An 18,989-nucleotide genomic window follows, 5' to 3' on the forward strand; every position below is an offset into this window, starting at 1 on the left:
CAGGTTCCGCTCTCTCGTGCCCTTCCTTTCTTGACTCCCACAATCTCCTGAAATCCCTCCTCTCCCGAACCATCAGTTTGATCTGTATTGCCCCACACTCAATCCTCCTTCTCCTCCCTTCCAACAACTAATTCCTGGCCCAAATTCCTTTCCAAGAACTCCCTATCTCTCTCTTTCATTCGTTGTACACACCTGCTCCGATCTTGAGAAGAACTGACGATGCTAAGCGCTCTCTTTCTCTAACACCTCCACTCTCGGTCCCCTATGAAACCTGCTTCCTCTACCGACTCCGGCCGAATCCAAGGATTCGCCGGGGCTGTCGTCGGCGTCACCGCCACCATCACTCACTCCCGCCCATCGTCGCCGTCAGATCGCCTGGGGCGGTTATGGCCTTTTTCTCTCAACGGAGCAAGGTGCAGATAACGTGTTTTGATATAAAACGGGAGGCAAGACACACAAATGTAAAAGTGAACAGTAGTCTTTATTGATGATTAATTACAGGTATATATAGCCCCGAGGGGATGCATCAAACAAACGCGATGATTCCGAGAGACATGAGCGAACAGTCACGTCCCTCGTGCATGGCGGTTAGGAATAGTGAAGATTCTTCGTAATTAGCACATGGGTTAATTAATTAAATCTCAACTAGTGTCCTCCAAAACGCGCGCTCAAACAATTTCGAGGGTACATTTTTTCTTAGATGGAAGAAGAAACTGACTCTCTTTTTTTTAGGTGAAGGAAGAAACTGACTCGTTCCCCGCAGTTTCGAGCATTAGGCCCACACACGTCAATTATCTCATTGGTCTGCCCCTTGCAGGCGGCCCATGAAACCGACAGCCCAGATACGAGGCTAGCTGCACAGACCGACCTGGCTGGCGAACCCAGGGTTTGCCCACCTTCTAGAGGATTCGCTACGACCACCAGGCGCCGTATATACACCACCACCCGACCTCCTCTCGCTCGTCTCCTCCTCGCCAAGGAAAAAAGAGCTGCTGCAGAAGCCTCAGCTGCGGCGGCTACCAGAAGCAAAGCTGCAGAAGTTTCTCTGGCCTCGGCAACGGCCTCCACGCCGCGGGTACGACTCAGTCCCATATCTCCCTCCCGCTTGGTTCGACCATGGCGGATGCGCCGATATCGATCTCCCCGTGCTGGGATCCGCTTTGGCTTTTCACCATTAGATCATGTTTCTAGATCAGGCGTGTAGTTGCCTGTTACTTCGTTGAAGATTATGCTGCGGTTTGTAGAGTTTTGCTACTGCTTTAGGGCCGCAGGGATGGGTTTGCCAAGGTTTTGGATCTGGGGTTTGTGGTCGATTTGGGTTGAATTCGACCACTTTTTGGGCTCTGGGCTATGGATTCGGGAGGTTTTGCGGTATATACGTTGAGATTTATGCATTTCCACTGCTTTTCAGGGTTCCTTAACTCCTGGATCTCGTTCTGTGCAGGTGTAGTTCGCGATCTAGATCTCAGAACCAGCAGTGACCGGAAGATAAAAAGGACAGTTCGGAGATGAGTGTGGTGGGGTTTGATCTGGGCAATGAGAGCTGCATTGTGGGGGTGGCGCGGCAGCGCGGAATCGACGTGGTCCTCAATGAAGAGTCCAAGCGGGAGACCCCCGCTATTGTCTGCTTTGGCGATAAGCAGCGTTTCATCGGCACTGCAGGCGCCGCCAACTCCACCATGAACCCCAAGAACTCCATCTCCCAGATCAAGCGCTTACTGGGACGCAAGTTTGCTGATCCTGAGCTGCAGGATGATATTAAGGCCTTCCCATTCCGTGTCTCAGAGGGCCCTGATGGGTTCCCGCTCGTTCACGTACGGTATCTGGGGGAGGAGCGCTCATTCACCCCCACACAGCTGCTTGCCATGGTGCTGTCCAATTTGAAGGCCATCGCTGAGGGTAACCTCAACTCAGCTGTTATTGACTGCTGCATTGGTATCCCGGTCTATTTTACTGACCTGCAGCGGAGGGCTGTTATTGATGCTGCAACAATTGCTGGTCTCCGGCCATTGCGTTTGTTCCATGAGACTACTGCGACAGCATTGGCATATGGAATCTACAAGACTGATCTCCCTGAGAATGATCAGCTGAATGTGGCATTTGTTGATGTTGGGAATGCCAGCATGCAGGTCAGCATTGTTGGTTACAAGAAGGGGCAGCTCAAGATGCTATCACATGCATATGACCGTTCTCTTGGCGGAAGGGACTTTGATGAAGCCCTTTTTAAGCACTTTGCAGCAAAATTTAAAGAGGAGTATAAGATCGATGTCTACCAGAATGCCCGTGCCTGCATTAGGTTGCGTGTGGCATGTGAGAAGCTCAAGAAGATGCTGAGCGCCAATCCAGAGGCGCCAATGAACATTGAGTGCTTGATGGATGAGAAGGATGTACGTGGATTCATTAAGAGGGATGAGTTTGAACAGATCAGCGCACCAGTACTAGAACGTGTGAAGGGGCCGCTGGAAAAGGCATTGTCAGAAGCTGGCTTGACGACGGAAAGTCTGCACTTTGTTGAGGTTGTTGGATCAGGCTCTCGTGTTCCTGCAGTAATGAAGATAATTACTGAATTCTTTGGAAAAGAACCAAGGAGAACTATGAATGCAAGTGAATGTGTTGCCCGGGGATGTGCTCTCCAGTGTGCTATTCTTAGCCCCACGTTCAAAGTGCGGGAGTTTCAGGTATTCACTTGCTTGCATATGTTTGCTGCTTTCCTTCGGTGGTCTCAGTTTTCTCCACAATGGTTCATCTTAAATGTGTTGAAATTTTGCATTGTCCCCTATATGCATGAGAATTATAATATAAATAGATGTCATTAGAACTATAGAAAGCTGTTGGACATGAGCTTTCTGTAATATAAGGTAGCTTGACCTTTTGATGCCTATAATTGTTACAGACTTCATTTTGTCTTTCTATGCATTCATTGTGCTAACATCGTTTTGTTCATTTGTTGCATTTTATCTGAAATTTTGAGTACCTCCGCCCCTTCCTGACTTTAAGTAGGCGTGTTAGTAATGTGTGAAAGATGATATTTCTTTTTAGAAAAATTAACACTAACTTTCCTATAATGATGGAATGTGTGTGAGATCTAACATACATGGGGTTGCTGGTGTACTTGATAATTATGTTGGTGGAGAGGCCTAGTTGCGTGTTCATTTGACCTGTAAATTTAAGCCAACGACCGCTTTAAGCTCTTACAATTGCACGGCAACTTTGTGTGCCCTCTTGCTATGCAATTTGAACTAATTTTTGCTGAGCTCATAATCTGTGAGGACAGTGGCCGCACTCTGTTTTCCAACCGCACGTGGCCCTGTTTCTCCTTTCCTTTCTAGGCCATGTAGGCGTGCAGCACTTTCCTTCTCCTGCTGCACTTGCCTAGTGTGCTTCCTTTTGTCTTTTTCTTTTAATTTGATTTGTGCTATGTATGTTTCCAACATTCAAAGGAAACCGAAAAAATTGACTGCATGCTGCAACCTAGTAGGTTAGGTGGAAAAAGCAGAAGTTCCTAGGGGACCACTCAGTCCACAGTCGACTTGTGCTTGCTACAGTGGCCTTGTCGGAATGTAGCTTCAGTTATGGGATCCCCATAATCTGTTTGATCTTATGGATCTGCTTTTCATAATAGCTCATTATGTTCGCAAGAAATATAGTTCCTCAAATTTGCTGAGATTTTACATTACTGGTGCTTTCAGTTGATTTTGATTATCAAGTGTCATATATGCTGCATGAAATATCTGTGATCTTAATCTCTTGTGTATTGGGTAAGTTGCAATTTATGCTGATGTTAGATTCATTTCTGAGTGACTGTTTAAGAGAACATGTGGTTCTACTCTTCTTACCCCTTTACCCCCTAGTTCTGACATTGGCTTTAAACCTTATGCAGGTTAATGAAGGGTTTCCTTTTTCAGTTGCTTTATCATGGAAGCCAGATGCTCAGAACAATGAATCCCAACAAACTGTTGTATTCCCCAAGGGGAATCCAATGCCTAGCATCAAGGCTCTGACCTTCTATAGGTCCAGTACATTTGCAGTAGATGTTTTGAATGTTGACACAGATGATTTGCAAATAACACACAAAATTAGCACTTACACGGTGGGTATTGTTATTTTTTTTACCCCAATCTTATGCAATGCAACTGCAATGAAATGGGCCTGATATAAGCTCTGGTTCTAGCAAGTTCTAATGGTGCCTGATTTGATTTTGCTCTACCTAACTACATGCAGATCGGTCCTTTCCAATCCAGCAAAGGTGAGAAGGCTAAACTGAAAGTGAAAGTTCGCCTCAACATCCATGGGATAGTCTCTCTTGAATCAGCAACGGTAATTTGCAATACCGTGTTCAGTTTTCTTTTTTCTGAGATATCATGTAATATCTTTCTGATATTGTATGCTTTGCTTCGTCGCTATGCAGATGCTGGAAGAGGAGGAAGTGGAAGTTCCGGTTTCATCTACGAGTGAGGTGCCAAAGGATGCTACTAGAATGGAGACAGATGATGCACCACAGGACCCTGCTTCTAGTGCTGGTGACCATATGCAGGAACCTAAAGGAGCTGCTGATCCTGCTGAGGGTGCTGCTGAAAATGGGGCACAAGATTCCGAGGAAAAAACTGTTCCAATGGATACTGACACAAAGGTACTGTTTTATTCTCTGTATTGTACCCCCCCCCCCCCCCCCCGTCCTTTCTACTCTGCGTATTAGATTTGTGCTAAGTCAAACTTTGTAAAATTTGACCGTATTTATATTAAGAAATATCAACATATATAATATCAATATATATACTATGAAACTACATATCATATGAACCTAATAATATTGATTTGGCATTGTGAATGTTGATACTTTTTTGTATAAGTTTGGTCAAAGTAGTGATACTTCTTTAGACAAAACTTATATGCAGACTAAAAAGGACTGGAGGGTGTAATAGGATTAGTATGCCTGGTCTTTTGCTTGCGGCATGTTTTGAAGAGCTATTTTTCTTTGCAGCTTCAAATCTGTGTTTACCCAGATTTGAATGTACCTATCTCGGTTTATTTGGCTTAGTTAGTACTTCGTCAGATAATTGCACAATATTTCTGTAATGAGCTTGGTAGTGATCATCCTTATGGTGCTTATTAAGTATTTCACTATGAGTATCAAAAGAAGTTTCTGTGTCATTTTTTTTGTAAGCACTTGATTTTCCCCATGAAAAAGCTTGTAACCATCCTTATGGTGGTAATAAAGCAGTTCTCTGTTATGTTTTTTTGCAGTTATGGACTAAAGATTTTAGTTTCGTTTATTCATGTTAATATTTTTGCAAAGCAATTATCTATATGAAATAATTTTTCTTGGGCAAGACAATTACCTATATGAAATAATTTGTGTACCTTTTAGGTTGAGCCATCAAAAAAGAAAGTTAAGAAAACAAATGTTCCAGTTGCTGAATTGGTGTATGGGGCGATGGGCACTGTTGAGCTAGAGAAAGCTGTTGAGAAAGAATATGAAATGGCTCTTCAGGACAGAGTGATGGAAGAAACTAAGGACAAGAAAAATTCAGTTGAGGCTTATGTTTATGACATGCGTAACAAGGTATGTTGAATTGCATGCTCTGATGATTGTTTATGACTGAGCAGTACCTGATGTCAGCTTCTCTTGTATTCAGATTCATGAGAAGTACAATGATTTTGTCATGTCGGAGGATATAGAAGGGTTGATGGCTAAACTTCAGGAGGTTGAGGATTGGCTGTATGAAGATGGTGAGGATGAGACCAAGGGAGTCTATGTTGCAAAACTAGAAGAACTGAAAAAGGTATGCTTTTTCCGGTGCATTATATGGTTTACTGTTTGGTTTTGTTCTCATTTAGGTTCTAGATGATTCTTTAACTTTGCTCCTCTGCAGCTTGGTGGTCCTATCGAAATGCGCTACAAAGAGTGGACAGAAAGAGGTCCAGCTCTTGAGCAATTGGTGTACTGCATCCGCAGTTTTAGAGAGGCTGCATTGTCTGCTGACCAAAAGTTTGATCACATAGACATATCAGAGAAACAAAAGGTATGCGCTAACATGAAGTCGATGACTGGTTGATGTTAGAAATGCTCACCACTCTTTGCTTTATCTGCTATAGACGTAAAGTCCTCCCATTCTAGCGGTCAGTTATTTTTATTGTTTGGACTAGACAAATCTCCACTTGCAATCTGAAGTGCAGCTCTTAACTGATAAAATGCATCTTTGTCAGTAGGTGTAAAAAAGGCGAAGAAAGTAGTCCGTTACAAAATATAGCACACTCGACTTTTGGGTACTAGTTGCATAACTTTGACCAGCAATATATAACAAAGTGTATGGACTAGGCATATATGAATGATATCGTTGCAGTGCCTTGCAAAATACTTTTATGCCATGTTATGTATTTGTACTATTTTATAGTCATAAGTGAAAAACGCAGTCAAAGTTGTGCACTGAAGACCATGAAAAGTCTGCATCTATTATGCATTGTATGCATGGCACGTCAGTGTATAACTAAGTTATGGTTGTTTGGAGTAGAAGAATAGTTATGTTAATTAAGAAGGATAACCTTCTTTGCTTTTGTTGGGCGTGTCTACTTTAATGATATATATTGTCAAATATATGGTTTCGGTGTGGTTGCAAATAAATGTTAGATAACTCCTATTGGCGTTGAAAACTTGAAATTTGTTTTAATACAAACTGATGCAAACTATATTGTTTTATTTAAAATGCTAGTTTGTCGATCAAATGTAGTAATACATGACATTGGGGTGAAGAACGGAATTTTTATGAGATGACATCGGGTTCTTTGCCTTGGAAAAACTACCTACTTTTGGGTACTGGTTTTTTGTTGTTGAAAAAAGGCCTATTGGAGTAAGAAACACCCCCAGCGTGTAGTTGTGTGGCATTGCTCCACTCACATGTTCGAATATCGAGTTAGATGCACTCAGTAGATTGAACATTTATCCTTGGTTAGAAAGAGTGGTTGCACGAGTATATGTCCACATTGTAATTGGCTTACACAAATCTGATGGCTAAGCTACATCCAAGTGACGAATCAAAATGTTGGAATAGCAGCAACTTTCTGTATACAAAGACTATAGAAAGATGAGACGAGTTGCTAATCTGTATTGTTTCATACAGGTCGTTAATGAGTGCTCGGCCGCAGAGACCTGGCTAATGGAGAAAAAGCAGCAGCAAGATGCTCTACCGAAGCATGCTAATCCCGTCCTCCTTGTTTCTGACATAAAGAAGAAGGCTGAAGCGCTTGACAGGTAAGTTGGTGTTCTTCACAGGAAATCCCCTTTGAAAGAGCTGTATGTATCTGACAATTGTCCCGCTACTTTGTCTTGTAGGTTCTGCAAACCCATCATGACCAAACCCAGGCCAGCGCCAAAGCCACAGACCCCGCCGCCAGCAGAAACCCCATCACCCGAGGCTCATACACCGGAACAACAATCAAATGGAGCCGATGAGTCCGCTGAGCCAGCTAGCGACGGTGCTCAGGATGAGCATGCGGCGGAGCAAATGGACACCGATAAGGATGATCCTTCCCAGGCTTAAGAACTGTGGATCAGAGGAGATTTTATGTCCATGATCAGTTGAGTTCTCTTGTGCTTTTTGCCTGCTAGGGCAAATAGACTAGCAGGAATGGTTGTTTTCATACGTTGTGAGGATATGAGTAGAACATGGAGAGTTCTGCAGTGTTTCTAGACGTCTTTGTCCCTTCAGTAGCGGTCTTTTCTTTGACGACGTTTGGCAGATGCATGCAGGGTAAGGGCATTCGTCGAGGTCTTGGTGACCCATGGTCTCCAGTGTATTTTTTCAATGACGATGGTCCATAACGTTGTAATTTTTATCTACGGTGGCCCATAGCGATTCAGAAATTTTTGGTCACTACGGAAACAATATTTATGTCACTATTAAGAGCTTTCTTGAATTCCTGTAAGCTGACTTGTCTTATTGCTAATTGTGTGCTTCCGCTGACCATCCATCTTTGGAGCCTCCCCATCACGATTTGAGCCATCACGATTTGAGCATCTCCAACAGATGGTGCAGAAATTTGTGTCCAACAATTGTTTTAGGGCAGCTACAGCAGAAGCACTGGCTATGTTGAAAGGGATTTGAGCATCTCTAGAAGATCCGCTATAATGCCGACCCGCAAAATGCGGTTAGATCGGGCTGTGGCCGAGCAGACCTCGCGTAGTGACCCGTAAAAAAGCACATTCACTTGATAAGCGAATTTACAGTGATTCCGACAATTGAATTCAAATTCGAACAATAAAACCTAGTTTGCGCGTAAACAAAAGCATAGTTTTGTATGACAAATGCAAAAGGACTTTATGCAAAAGTGACGACCACGTCCATCATTATCTTGGTCGCTTTTCACCCGTCATCACTCCGCACCACCTCCATCAATGCCATCGTTGCCCCTGAATCCATCGCCGGCACTTCAACTTCGGCACCGAAAGCATCGCCGGACGCACTGAATGCATCAGCGGCACTGGTTCCAAATCCCGATGAGAAAACATCGCCGGCACTGAAACACGCACCGGCCGCCGCTAGCATCCTCCTCTTCAAGATGTCTCTCCTTGCCATATCATGCCATTCTTTGGTGATGTCGTTCATGCCATCACGGTTCAATGTCATGATCCTATTCTCTTCGGAAAGAAGCTTGGACATGGCTTTGTTCTCAGCGGCACGTGCTCTTCTCTCCTCAATGTCCGCCTTGCGCAACCCCTCGTCCTTGAGCAATTGCCACTTCTCTTGCTTCTCTCGTGCCTTCTTCTCGGCCAACTCTTTCTTTGTCTCCAATGTCTTCGCTAACATCAACTCATTTGATTGCACCATGGCATTTACCTTGTCCCGCAAGCTCGACGCTTCGTGTTCCCTCTTGATCTTCTCTTTTGTCTTCTTGTCACCGCGCTTGTTCAAGTTTCTTGGGCCATTATCATCTTCATCTTCATCCATGTTCGTAAGTGAACCTTTCTTCGGTGGGGATTCTCTGTCAATCAACTTCCACTGTCACACCCTTTGAGCAAGTTTCAACAATGCTCTAGTTTAATTTTTTTGCCTTCGGAAGCTTCCATGTCTTTGTATCTTTGTTGGGCAATTTTCTCCTACACAATTAAAATAATGTCAAATGATACAATCACTTCAATGGTACAAATGATTTGCACAACATGGGACGTGAAAACGAACTCACATAGTAGGATTCCATGGTTCCACTTATAGGTGCATTGCGAACTTGTTCCATGAAAGGAGCCAAACAGCTACAAATCGGCTTGATCACGTCCCAACGACCTTGGAGTGATCGAAAGGTGCGTGGAGTCCTATTGGGATGCTTCCCCATCATGCGGAAGTATTGATCTTCGATTCTTTGCCAATACCTCTTGGCGGTTTGAAATGTACCTGTGCAAGTATCAAAAGACACTGCACTCCAAGCCTTGATCAAGATTTGGTCTTCCAACATCGTATAGTTCTTCGATCTCGAGCTTTTTTTGCTTGCGCTTGCTCATACAACCCCTCATCTACCTCCTTCACTCCATCATCACCATCGTGATCATCCACACCACCCTCCATTTCATTGTAATCGAAATCAGCGAACGAGCCTTGATCGATGTTGACGGTGTTGGTGTCCAACAAGTTGACGAACTCGGCAGCGGCATTGTTCGAACCGGCACTACAGTGAGTGACATCAAGTCACGAGTTACCACAATGGCGAAAGGCAAAGCAAGTAGAAGGGATCGAAGATGCATACCTTCCGACCATTTCATCGAACACCTTGCCTGCGGTGGAAGCAGCGCCGTTGAACGCCATCGTCAGGGAACCTATTGCCGGGGCGGAGGGAGTTGATGAAGGCGCCAGCCTTTTCGTAGGAACCTTCTTGTGCTTCACGCCCGAAACCTTTCCCACCTTCTCCGGCAGCGGCCGGGCAGATCACGCAGTGGCGGCGGTGCCCGACGCGCGTGCCTTCCCGGCGGGGCCAGCCGGATTTCCGCCCTGCATGACCACGTTGCCCTGCCGCTTGCGGGCTAGCGCGGTGGTGTCTTGATCGACGGCGGGGGCGACATGACTGGTGATACGTCTCTAACGTATCTATAATTTATGAAGTATTCATGCCATGTTTACAACAATTTCATATGGTTTTGGTATGATTCGATTTGAACTAACCCGGGCTGACGATGTTTTCAGCAGAACTACCGTGTCGTTTTTTGTGCAGAAATAAAAGTTCTCGGAATGGGCTGAAAATTTACGGTGATTTTTTGTGGACGAAAAGATACCCCCGACGCATCGAGGAAGGACCAGAAGCTTCACGAGGAAGCCACAAGCCTGGGGGCGCGCGACTTGTGGGCCCCTCGGGCACCTCCTTGACGTGAGACCGACGCCAAAAATTCTTATAAATGCCAAAACCCCCGAAAAGAACCCTAGAAGAGAAGTTCCTCCGCCGCAAGCCTCCGTACCCACGAAAAATCAATCTAGGTCCTCTCCGGCACCCTGCCGAAGGGGCCATCATCACTGGAGGCCATGGAGTAGGAAGCCAGAGGGGGCCATCATCACCATGGAGGCCAAGGACCAGAGGGAGAACCTCTCCCCATCTAGGGGGGGAGTGAAGGAGGAAGCACAAGGGGGAGACTCTCTTCCCCTCTCTCTCGGTGGCGCTGGAGTGCCACCGAGGGAACCATCGCCGCGGTGATCCTCTTCATCAACATCACCATCTTCATCACCTTCCTCATCTCTTTTAAGCAGTCCACTTTCCCGCACCCCGTTGTAATCCCCTACTTGAACATGGTGACAAAAGCTTAAACTTGAGTAAGGGGGTTGTTTGCGTATGGGAGTAAAGAGGACTTGATACTTTAATGCTATGGTTGGGTTTTACCTTAATGATCTTTAGTAGTTGCGGATGCTTGATAGAGTTCCAATCATAAGTGCATATGATCCAAGTAGAGAAAGTATGTTAGCTTATGCCTCTCCCTCATATAAAATTTCAATAATGATTACCGATCTTGTTAACAATTGCCTAGGACAATTCCGCACACCGATCCATCATTATTCCACACTAGCTATTTGTAATATATTATAACTTTAGGATAACATCACCTATTTTTATATTTTAGTTCTCCGATATCATGCAAATCTATCCTCTTCATGCCCACAACGTAGTTTTATTTCTCGTTTCTAGATGGAAGCAAACGTTCGGTGTACGTAGTCGTATCAGTGGCAGATAGAACTTGAGAGAATATTGATCTTACCTTTAGCTCCTTGTAGGTTCGACACTCCGTACTTATCACTTCCACCTTTGGAAATTGCTACATTGATTTCTTGCACTTGGGGATTATCAAGCTCTTTTCTGGCGCCATTGCCGGGGAGCAATATTGCAATAGCGCGTGGTTGATATTCACGTGGTTGCTTGTTTGCTTTCTTCACTAAGTAGATTTTGTTTTCCCTTTTGTTTTTGTTACTTTACTTGTGGGCGAAACAAACATTTTTTTTAAAGAATGCAAAATACAAAAAAAATTACTTGTCTCTTATGCCTAAAAACTTTTTCAAAAAGAGAAGTGATTGGAAGGTTATGCATTGGAGAAGTGAGGGTCGACCTTGAACACTTGTGTTCATGCTCATGGAAACAATGTAAAAAATTTCATGGAAGTTTCTCAAAAATAAGTATCCCCTTGTATATATCCATTGTATTATAAAAATAATGTGCCAAGATTTGGCTTTAGGATGATTAGATTGCTTGTTTGCTATGTGCGGTGCAAAAACAGAAACTTTGGCTGTAGTGCGTGAATTCACATTTTTTACTGGAACGTCAAAAGTTTCTGAAATTTTTACACAGTACTGCTATGCAAATTATTTAGTTTTCCAATTTTTTTTAGAATTTTTGGAGTTACATAAGTATGGTAAATGTTCAGATTGCTACAAACTGTCCTGTTTTTGACAGATTCCGTTTTCTATGTGTTGTTCGCTTATTTTGATGAATCTATGGGTTGTATCGGGGGGTATGAACCATGGTGAAGTTGGAATATAGTAGATATAATGCTATTATGAAATTGGAATGAGTTTACAACAGTACCTAAAGGTAGTGATTTGCCTTATTATACTAATGGATCTCACAAGGGTTTTTGTTAAGTTTTGTGTGGATGAAGTGTTCAAAGTCGAGGAGGTATCAATATAAGAAGAATACAGAGAGACAAGAGTTCAAGCTTGGGGATGCCCAAGGCATCCCAAGTAAGGCTGTGTTTGGACTGGAGGAAAGCAAAGCAAAGGAATGGGAAAAAGTACATGAAGTGAAATTAGGTGTACAGTGCAAACCACAGGTCTCGAAAGCAATGGAATAAAAAAACGAGGTGTGTTCGGACCACAAGAAACTTTCTAGCCATTGCCTTGAATTTTGACCGTTACACATACACTAGTGTTGCATTCCCTTTGCTCTATATGCTAGTAAAACTCTAGACAGCGCTCAACGAAATTATGCTACTACTAAAAAAGAATTCCTAGCAGTGGTGTTTGCTTGTGATAAATTTAGATCTTACATCGTTGATTCAAAAGTAATTGTTCACACTGATCATGTTGCTATAAAATATCTTATGGAAAAGAAAGATGCTAAACATAGACTTATTCGATGGGTTCTCTTGTTACAAGAATTTGATTTACATATCACTGATAGAAAAGGAGCTGAGAACCCCGTAGCTGATAACTTGTCTAGGCTTGAAAATGTGCTTGATGACCCACTATCTATTGATGATAGTTTTCCTGATGAGCAGTTAGCTGCAATAAATGTTGCTCATAACACTCCTTTGTATGCTGACTATGCTAATTACATTATTGCTAAATATTTACCACCTAGTTTCACATACCAACAAAAGAAAAAAAAAACTCTTCTATGATTTGAGACATTACTTTTGGGATGACCCACATCTTTATAAAGAAGGTGTAGAAGGTATTATTAGACGTTGTGTACCTGAGCATGAACAGGGACAAATCCTACGGAAATGTCACTCCGAAGCTTATGGAGGGCATCATGCTGGAGATAGAACTGCTCACAAGGTATTGCAATCCGGATTTTATTGGCCTACTCTCTTCAAGGATGCCCGTAAGTTCATCTTATCTTGTGATGAATGCCAAAGAATAGGTAATATCGGTAAGCATCAAGAAATGCCTATGAATTATTCACTGCTGTTGAACCATTTGATGTTTGGGGATTTGATTGCATGGGACCTTTTCCTTCCTCTAATGGGTATACACATATTTTGGTTGAGTAGTATTGATCACAACACATCTATTAAAATGCTTAAGGAAGTCATTTTCCCAAGGTTTGGAGTCCCTAGATATTTAATGACTGATGGTGGTTCACACTTTATTCATGGTGCTTTCCGTAAAATGCTTGCCAAGTATGATGTCAACCATAGAATTGCATCACCTTATCATCCTCAGTCTAGTGGTCAAGTTGAACTTAGAAATAGAGAAATAAAATTAATTTTGTAAAAGACTGTCAATAGGGCCCGGAAGAATTGGTCTAAGAAATTAGATGATGCACTTTGGGCTTATAGAACAACATATAAAAATCCTATGGGTATGTCTCCTTATAAAATGGTTTATGGAAAAGCTTGTCATTTGCCTCTTGAGTTAGAACATAAAGTATATTGGGCAATCAAAGAACTCAACTATGATTTCAAACTTACCGGTGAAAAGAGGTTATTTGATATTAGCTCTTTAGATGAATGGAGAACCCAAGCTTATGAAAATGCCAAGTTATTTAAAGAAAAAGTTAAAAGATGGCATGATAAAAGAATCCAAAAGCGTGAGTTTAAAGTTGGAGAATATGTTCTTTTGTACAACTCTCGTTTTAGATTCTTTGAAGGAAAACTCCTCTCAAAATGTGAAGGACCCTATGTTATCGAGGAGGTTTATTGGTCTGGAGCTATCAAAATAAATAATGCCGAAGGTACTAACCCGAAGGTTTTTAATGGGCAACGAATAAAACATTATATCTAAGGTACGCCCATTAATGTTGATAGTAATATTATCCAAACTTTGACACTGGAAGAACACATAAAAGAGTCCTTCCGGAACACTCCAGAATCGTGAAAATAAGGAGGTACGTGATATGGTAAGTAAACGGACTCCGAAAACTCCGCAAAAATATTTTTTGTCAGTTTTGGAATATAACAAAAATTAGGAAAATAAGAAACAACCAGTAAGCGTACCCTGGTGGGCACAAGATAGTAGGGCGCGCCCAGGTGGGTTGTGCCCACCTCGGGTACCTTTCGGACTCCGTTTTTCTACAGTTCGCTTGTTTCCCAAGATTAAAAAAATCTTTATATACCCCCCGAACCTATTGACTACCATATCACGGAGAATTATTTTGTTTTCTTTTCCTTGTCGTTTTCTGTCAGATCCCATCTGCCATGGAAACCCGAAGACAAGGTCTCTATTTCATCACCACCACCTTCTTAATCACCAAAAGAAAATTGAATATCGGGTATGGGCACTCCCCTTGGCTTCCGCCAAGCTTGGGGGAGGTGCCCCGGTATCGTATCATCCCCACTATCTTTTGCCTTTACTTATTTTAGCTCGATCTTTTTCTTTAGATGAATAAAAGTTTAGTTCGATCCTTTCTTTTCGAGAGTTTGCTTAGTGATCTATCCTTGTAATCATGTGCGAGATATATAATAAAGTTTAGTTTGAGTTTTTGCTTTCTTTACTTTCTTGTTGCAATAAAAAGAAAGGAAATAAATAAAAGGAAAGAAAATAAATCAAGAAGATCATATGCTAATCTTATGGTAGGTGATGACACCACATAAGGAAAAGTATAAGTAGAAAATTTTATTAAAGATTGAAAACATAACATTAGTCAATGATGCAACTCATGAAAGAATTAATAAGGGAAGATAAGATTCACATATAAATACACTATCCTAGAAATCTTTTGTGATTGTGAGCCCCCATCAAAATATTATATGTCAGAATTGTTGACGTTGGACAAGGAAGACAACTTAATGATTTATGTTTGTTCATATTCACATAGAAGTCATATTGTCATGGATCCTTTAACGTGTGGTGCTTGCCCCCTATCTTTGCTAGCCAAAAATTCCGCACTAAGTAGAAATACTACTTGTGCATCCAAAAACCCTTAAACCCAAATCTTATTTTTAAGAGTCCACCATACCTACCTAGGGATTGAGCAAGGTCCCTCAAGTAAGTTGTCATCGGTGCAATAAGGCAATAAAAATTTCTTCTAAAAGTGTGAGATCATTTAGTGTAAGAGAAACTTGAGTGTTGTACGAACTTGTGATGGTGAAGAATAAAAGCGACAGACTGCATAATAAAGGCTGCCATCACAAGGGGCAATACAACATGATGTTCTTTTGCACTAAGGGGTTGAGTATACAAACAAATAAGCGCATGGCAACCTCTGCTTCCCTCTGCGAAGGGCCTATCTTTTACTTTTATGTATTTACTTTTATGCAAAGAGTCAAAGTTTTCTCTCTATTCCTTTTTATTTTTCTCCTTTGGCAAGCATCATGTGGTGAGGAAAGATCTAGGCACATATGTACAACTGAATATGGGTAGCATGAGTTATTATTGTTGACATCACCCTTGAGGTGAATACGTTGGGAGGCGAAACTATAAGCCCCTATCTTTCTATGTGTCCGGTTGAAACGTTTTGCTAATGTGTATGCGGTGAGTGTTAGCAATCATAGAAGACTATATGATGGTTGAGTATGCGGACTTGCCTAAAGGCTCCGATACGTGACCCTTCCTGAAAAGATGATGAATTGTAGTTGCAAAGTTGACTGAGAACATAGTTTGTTGGTTTCTAATAGACTTTATGCTTTATACTTCGATAGTTTGATGAATTGTCACTTGTTCATGAGCAGTATATGATAAAAGTCTTAAGTTTAAGTTTGTTGCCGTTATAATAATCAACATGATGCTTCTATGTCCGTATTTTGTTTTTATCGCCACCTCTCTCTCTAAGCATGTGGACATGTTTTTCGATTTCGGTTTTCGCTTGAGGACAAGCGGGGTCTAAGCTTGGGGGAGTTGATACGTAAATTTTGCATCAAGTTTTCCTACTGTTATTTATGATATTTTTATGCATAATAATGCTTTTTGGAGTAATTCTAATGTCTTTTCTCTCATAATATGCAAGGTACACACAAAGAGGGAGAATTCCGGCAGCTGGAAATCTGGACCTGGAAGAGCTATGTTAGGCACCTATTCTGCACAACTCCAAACAAGCTAAAACTTTACGGAGAATTTTTATGGAATATATGAAGACTATTGGAGCAAATAAGCACCAGAGGGGGCCAACCTGGTGAGCACAAGATACCAGGGCGTGCCTGGGCCCCCAGGCGCGCCCTGGTGGGTTGTGCTCATCCAGGCTCACCTCCGGTGCCCATCTTCTGGTATATAGGTCATTTTGACCTAGAAAATAAATAAGGGGAGGACTTTTGGGACGGAGCGCCGCCGTCTCGAGGTGGAACTTGGGCAGGAGCACTTTTGCCCTCCTGCGGAGCGATTCCGCTAGGGGAACTCCCCTCCAGGAGGGGGAAATCATCGTCATCATCATCACCAACAACTCTCCCATCTTGGGGAGGGCAATCTCCATCAACATCTTCAACAACACCATCTCATCTCAAACCCTAGTTCATCTCTTGTGTTCAATCTTGTTACCGGAACTATAGGTTGGTGCTTGTGGGTGACTAGTAGTGTTGATTACATCTTGTAGTTGATTACTATATGGTTTATTTGGTGGAAGATTATATGTTCAGATCCAATATGCTATTTAATTCCCCTCTGATCTTGAGCATGATTATCATTTGTGAGTAGTTACTTTTGTTCTTGAGGTCACGAGAGAAATCATGTTGCAAGTAATCATGTGAACTTGATATGTGTTCGATATTTTGATAGTATGTATGTTGTGATTCCCTTAGTGGTTTCATGTGAACGTCGACTACATGACACTTCACCATATTTGGGCCTAAGGGAATGCATTGTGGAGTAGTTATTAGATGATGTGTTGCGAGAGTGACAGAAGCTTAAACCCTACTTTATGCGCGATTCCGTAAGGGACCGATTGGATCCAAAAGTTTAATGCTATGGTTAGAATTTATTCTTAATACTTTTCTCGTAGTTGCGGATGCTTGCGAGGGGGTTAATCATAAGTAGGAGGTTTGTTCAAGTAATAACAGCACCTAAGCACCGGTCCACCCACATATCAAATTATCAAAGTAGTGAACACGAATCAAATCAACATGATGAAAGTGACTAGATGAAATTCCCGTGTACCCTCAAGAACGCTTTGCCTATTAGAAGAGACCGTTTTGGCCTGTCCTTTGGCTCAAAAGGATTGGGCTACCTTGCTGCAATTTTGCTACTATTATCGTTACTTGCTCGTTACAAATTATCTTGCTATCAAACTACTCTGTTACTTATAGTTTCAGCACTTGCAGACATTACCTTGTTGAAAACCACTTGTCATTTCCTTCTACTCCTCGTTGGGTTCGACACTCTTACTTATCGAAAAGAGCTACAATTGATCCCCTATACTTGTGGGTCATCACCAACTCCTTCACTCGTCGTCGTCGGTGGGGTACGGGAGGGTGTGCATGCGCTCATCGGCGGGGAAGGTGCTGTCGAAGTCGGTGAAGATGTTGTACATGGTGAATGCGATGAACTCGCATCCACACCAAAAAAACACGGCTGAGGAGGTAGTAGGCATCGAAGGGGTTGGTGAACCTCACGATGAGCCCGTTAGGATGGCCATTGTTACTGGCCTCTTCGACACGGAACATGGCCGGAGAGCCCCTCGGGGGGTGGCGGTAGCCGGCGGAGAGGAAGAAATCGGTCAGCCCCCTTGCCCCCCTCCACCTCGAGATCGCCCACACCCGTAGGGTGTTCTCCACCCGGACTCCGGCAGGGTAGAGCCTCTCGGGGAAGGTGGGCGGCACACGGTAGGTAGCCCCGGTGAACTGCATCTTGCTTGCTAGCTTCGAGTGGATCTTGGGACGGCTCAGACGACTTGTGGTGAAGATGGGAGATGAAGGAGAGTGAGACGAAGATGTAGGCTTGGGTGTGCTTAAATAGCCGAGGTGCACCGTTTTAACGTTTTGTTTCCCTCTCCCTCGTAATGGCATGGGAAACAGGCAATGTGGCATCGAGTCACCCGAGCCAACCCGTGTGTACACGCGCATGCATTGTGGTAGTAATGCCAACGACCTGCGTAGCACTCTAGCAATTAAAAACGCGTCGAGCGATGAGCTTGATGCCATGCATGCAGTGGCTAGCGATGGTCGGGCATCTAGACCCATCTAGAATGGGTAAATAGCCATAATGCGACGAGGGTGTCGGCGGGTGTGCTCGATGCCATGCATGCAACGTCCAACGCTGCGAGGGCGGCTGCGGCAGGGCTGCGCGCGCCTTTTCAGGCCTGCTCAAATGCAGCGTGGTGTCCATCGGTCCAACGGGTGGGCCGCTTTAATTAACCCCCAACAGCACATGGCAGGCCTCAGTCGTATACAACGTAAAAAATGGGCTAAAACGACCAGCCAATGAAAGCGCAGCCCATGGATCTGTGACGTGGCTGCTGATCCAGACCATTGCTTATGTTCACATCCATCCAATGGCCCAGAATGCTGCGTGTTATAATATTCAACATTTTCGAATCAGCCAATCAGAGTGCAGCCCACGGATCGTGGACGTAGCCCTAGTGCCTGATCCAGACCGTCCATTCACAGCGATCCAATGGCCCAGAGGAGTGCGGGGTTTGATGGAGTTTTTATGGGGTTTTGAGAGGTTTTCAACGGTTAGGGTTGAGCATAATTAATTCCAAAAAAATATAAAACTTGTGTCGATCATCGTTCTATGTGACTAGGTATCTAGGAAAAATAAGAAACTTGGACTACAGATATTTTCATGAAAAAACCTTCACAAAAGATGGCTATCAGAACGAGGTTGTAGGGTTTTGAAGAGAAGTGAGCTAGGGTTTAGTGGTAAACATGTCATACT

The 18,989-nt window shown here is 43.1% G+C and overlaps 1 protein-coding gene across 1 annotated transcript; it reads left to right on the top strand.

Moving 5' to 3' along the window:
- The first annotated feature begins 847 nt into the window (after window positions 1-847).
- LOC109768529 (heat shock 70 kDa protein 14) lies at window positions 848-7,923 on the top strand. Its single transcript, XM_020327263.4, has 10 exons — window positions 848-1,075; window positions 1,445-2,678; window positions 3,881-4,090; window positions 4,222-4,317; window positions 4,409-4,630; window positions 5,369-5,563; window positions 5,637-5,783; window positions 5,874-6,023; window positions 7,119-7,249; window positions 7,331-7,923. Exons 2-10 carry the CDS (start codon window positions 1,509-1,511, stop codon window positions 7,536-7,538), a joined length of 2,529 nt encoding a protein of 842 aa, XP_020182852.1. The 5' UTR covers window positions 848-1,075; window positions 1,445-1,508; the 3' UTR covers window positions 7,539-7,923.
- The last annotated feature ends 11,066 nt before the right edge of the window (window positions 7,924-18,989 follow it).

The sequence above is a fragment of the Aegilops tauschii genome, chromosome 1 (assembly GCF_002575655.3).
Source record: "Aegilops tauschii subsp. strangulata cultivar AL8/78 chromosome 1, Aet v6.0, whole genome shotgun sequence".
NCBI lineage: Eukaryota > Viridiplantae > Streptophyta > Magnoliopsida > Poales > Poaceae > Aegilops > Aegilops tauschii.

Coding starts and splice junctions, on each gene's coding strand:
- LOC109768529 (XM_020327263.4), top strand. CDS start 1,509: ATGAGTGTGGTGGGGTTTGATCTGGGCAATGAGAGCTGCATTGTGGGG. Junction 4,318..4,408: donor TCTCTCTTGAATCAGCAACG/GTAATTTGCAAT, acceptor GTCGCTATGCAG/ATGCTGGAAGAGGAGGAAGT. Junction 7,250..7,330: donor AAGGCTGAAGCGCTTGACAG/GTAAGTTGGTGT, acceptor TTTGTCTTGTAG/GTTCTGCAAACCCATCATGA.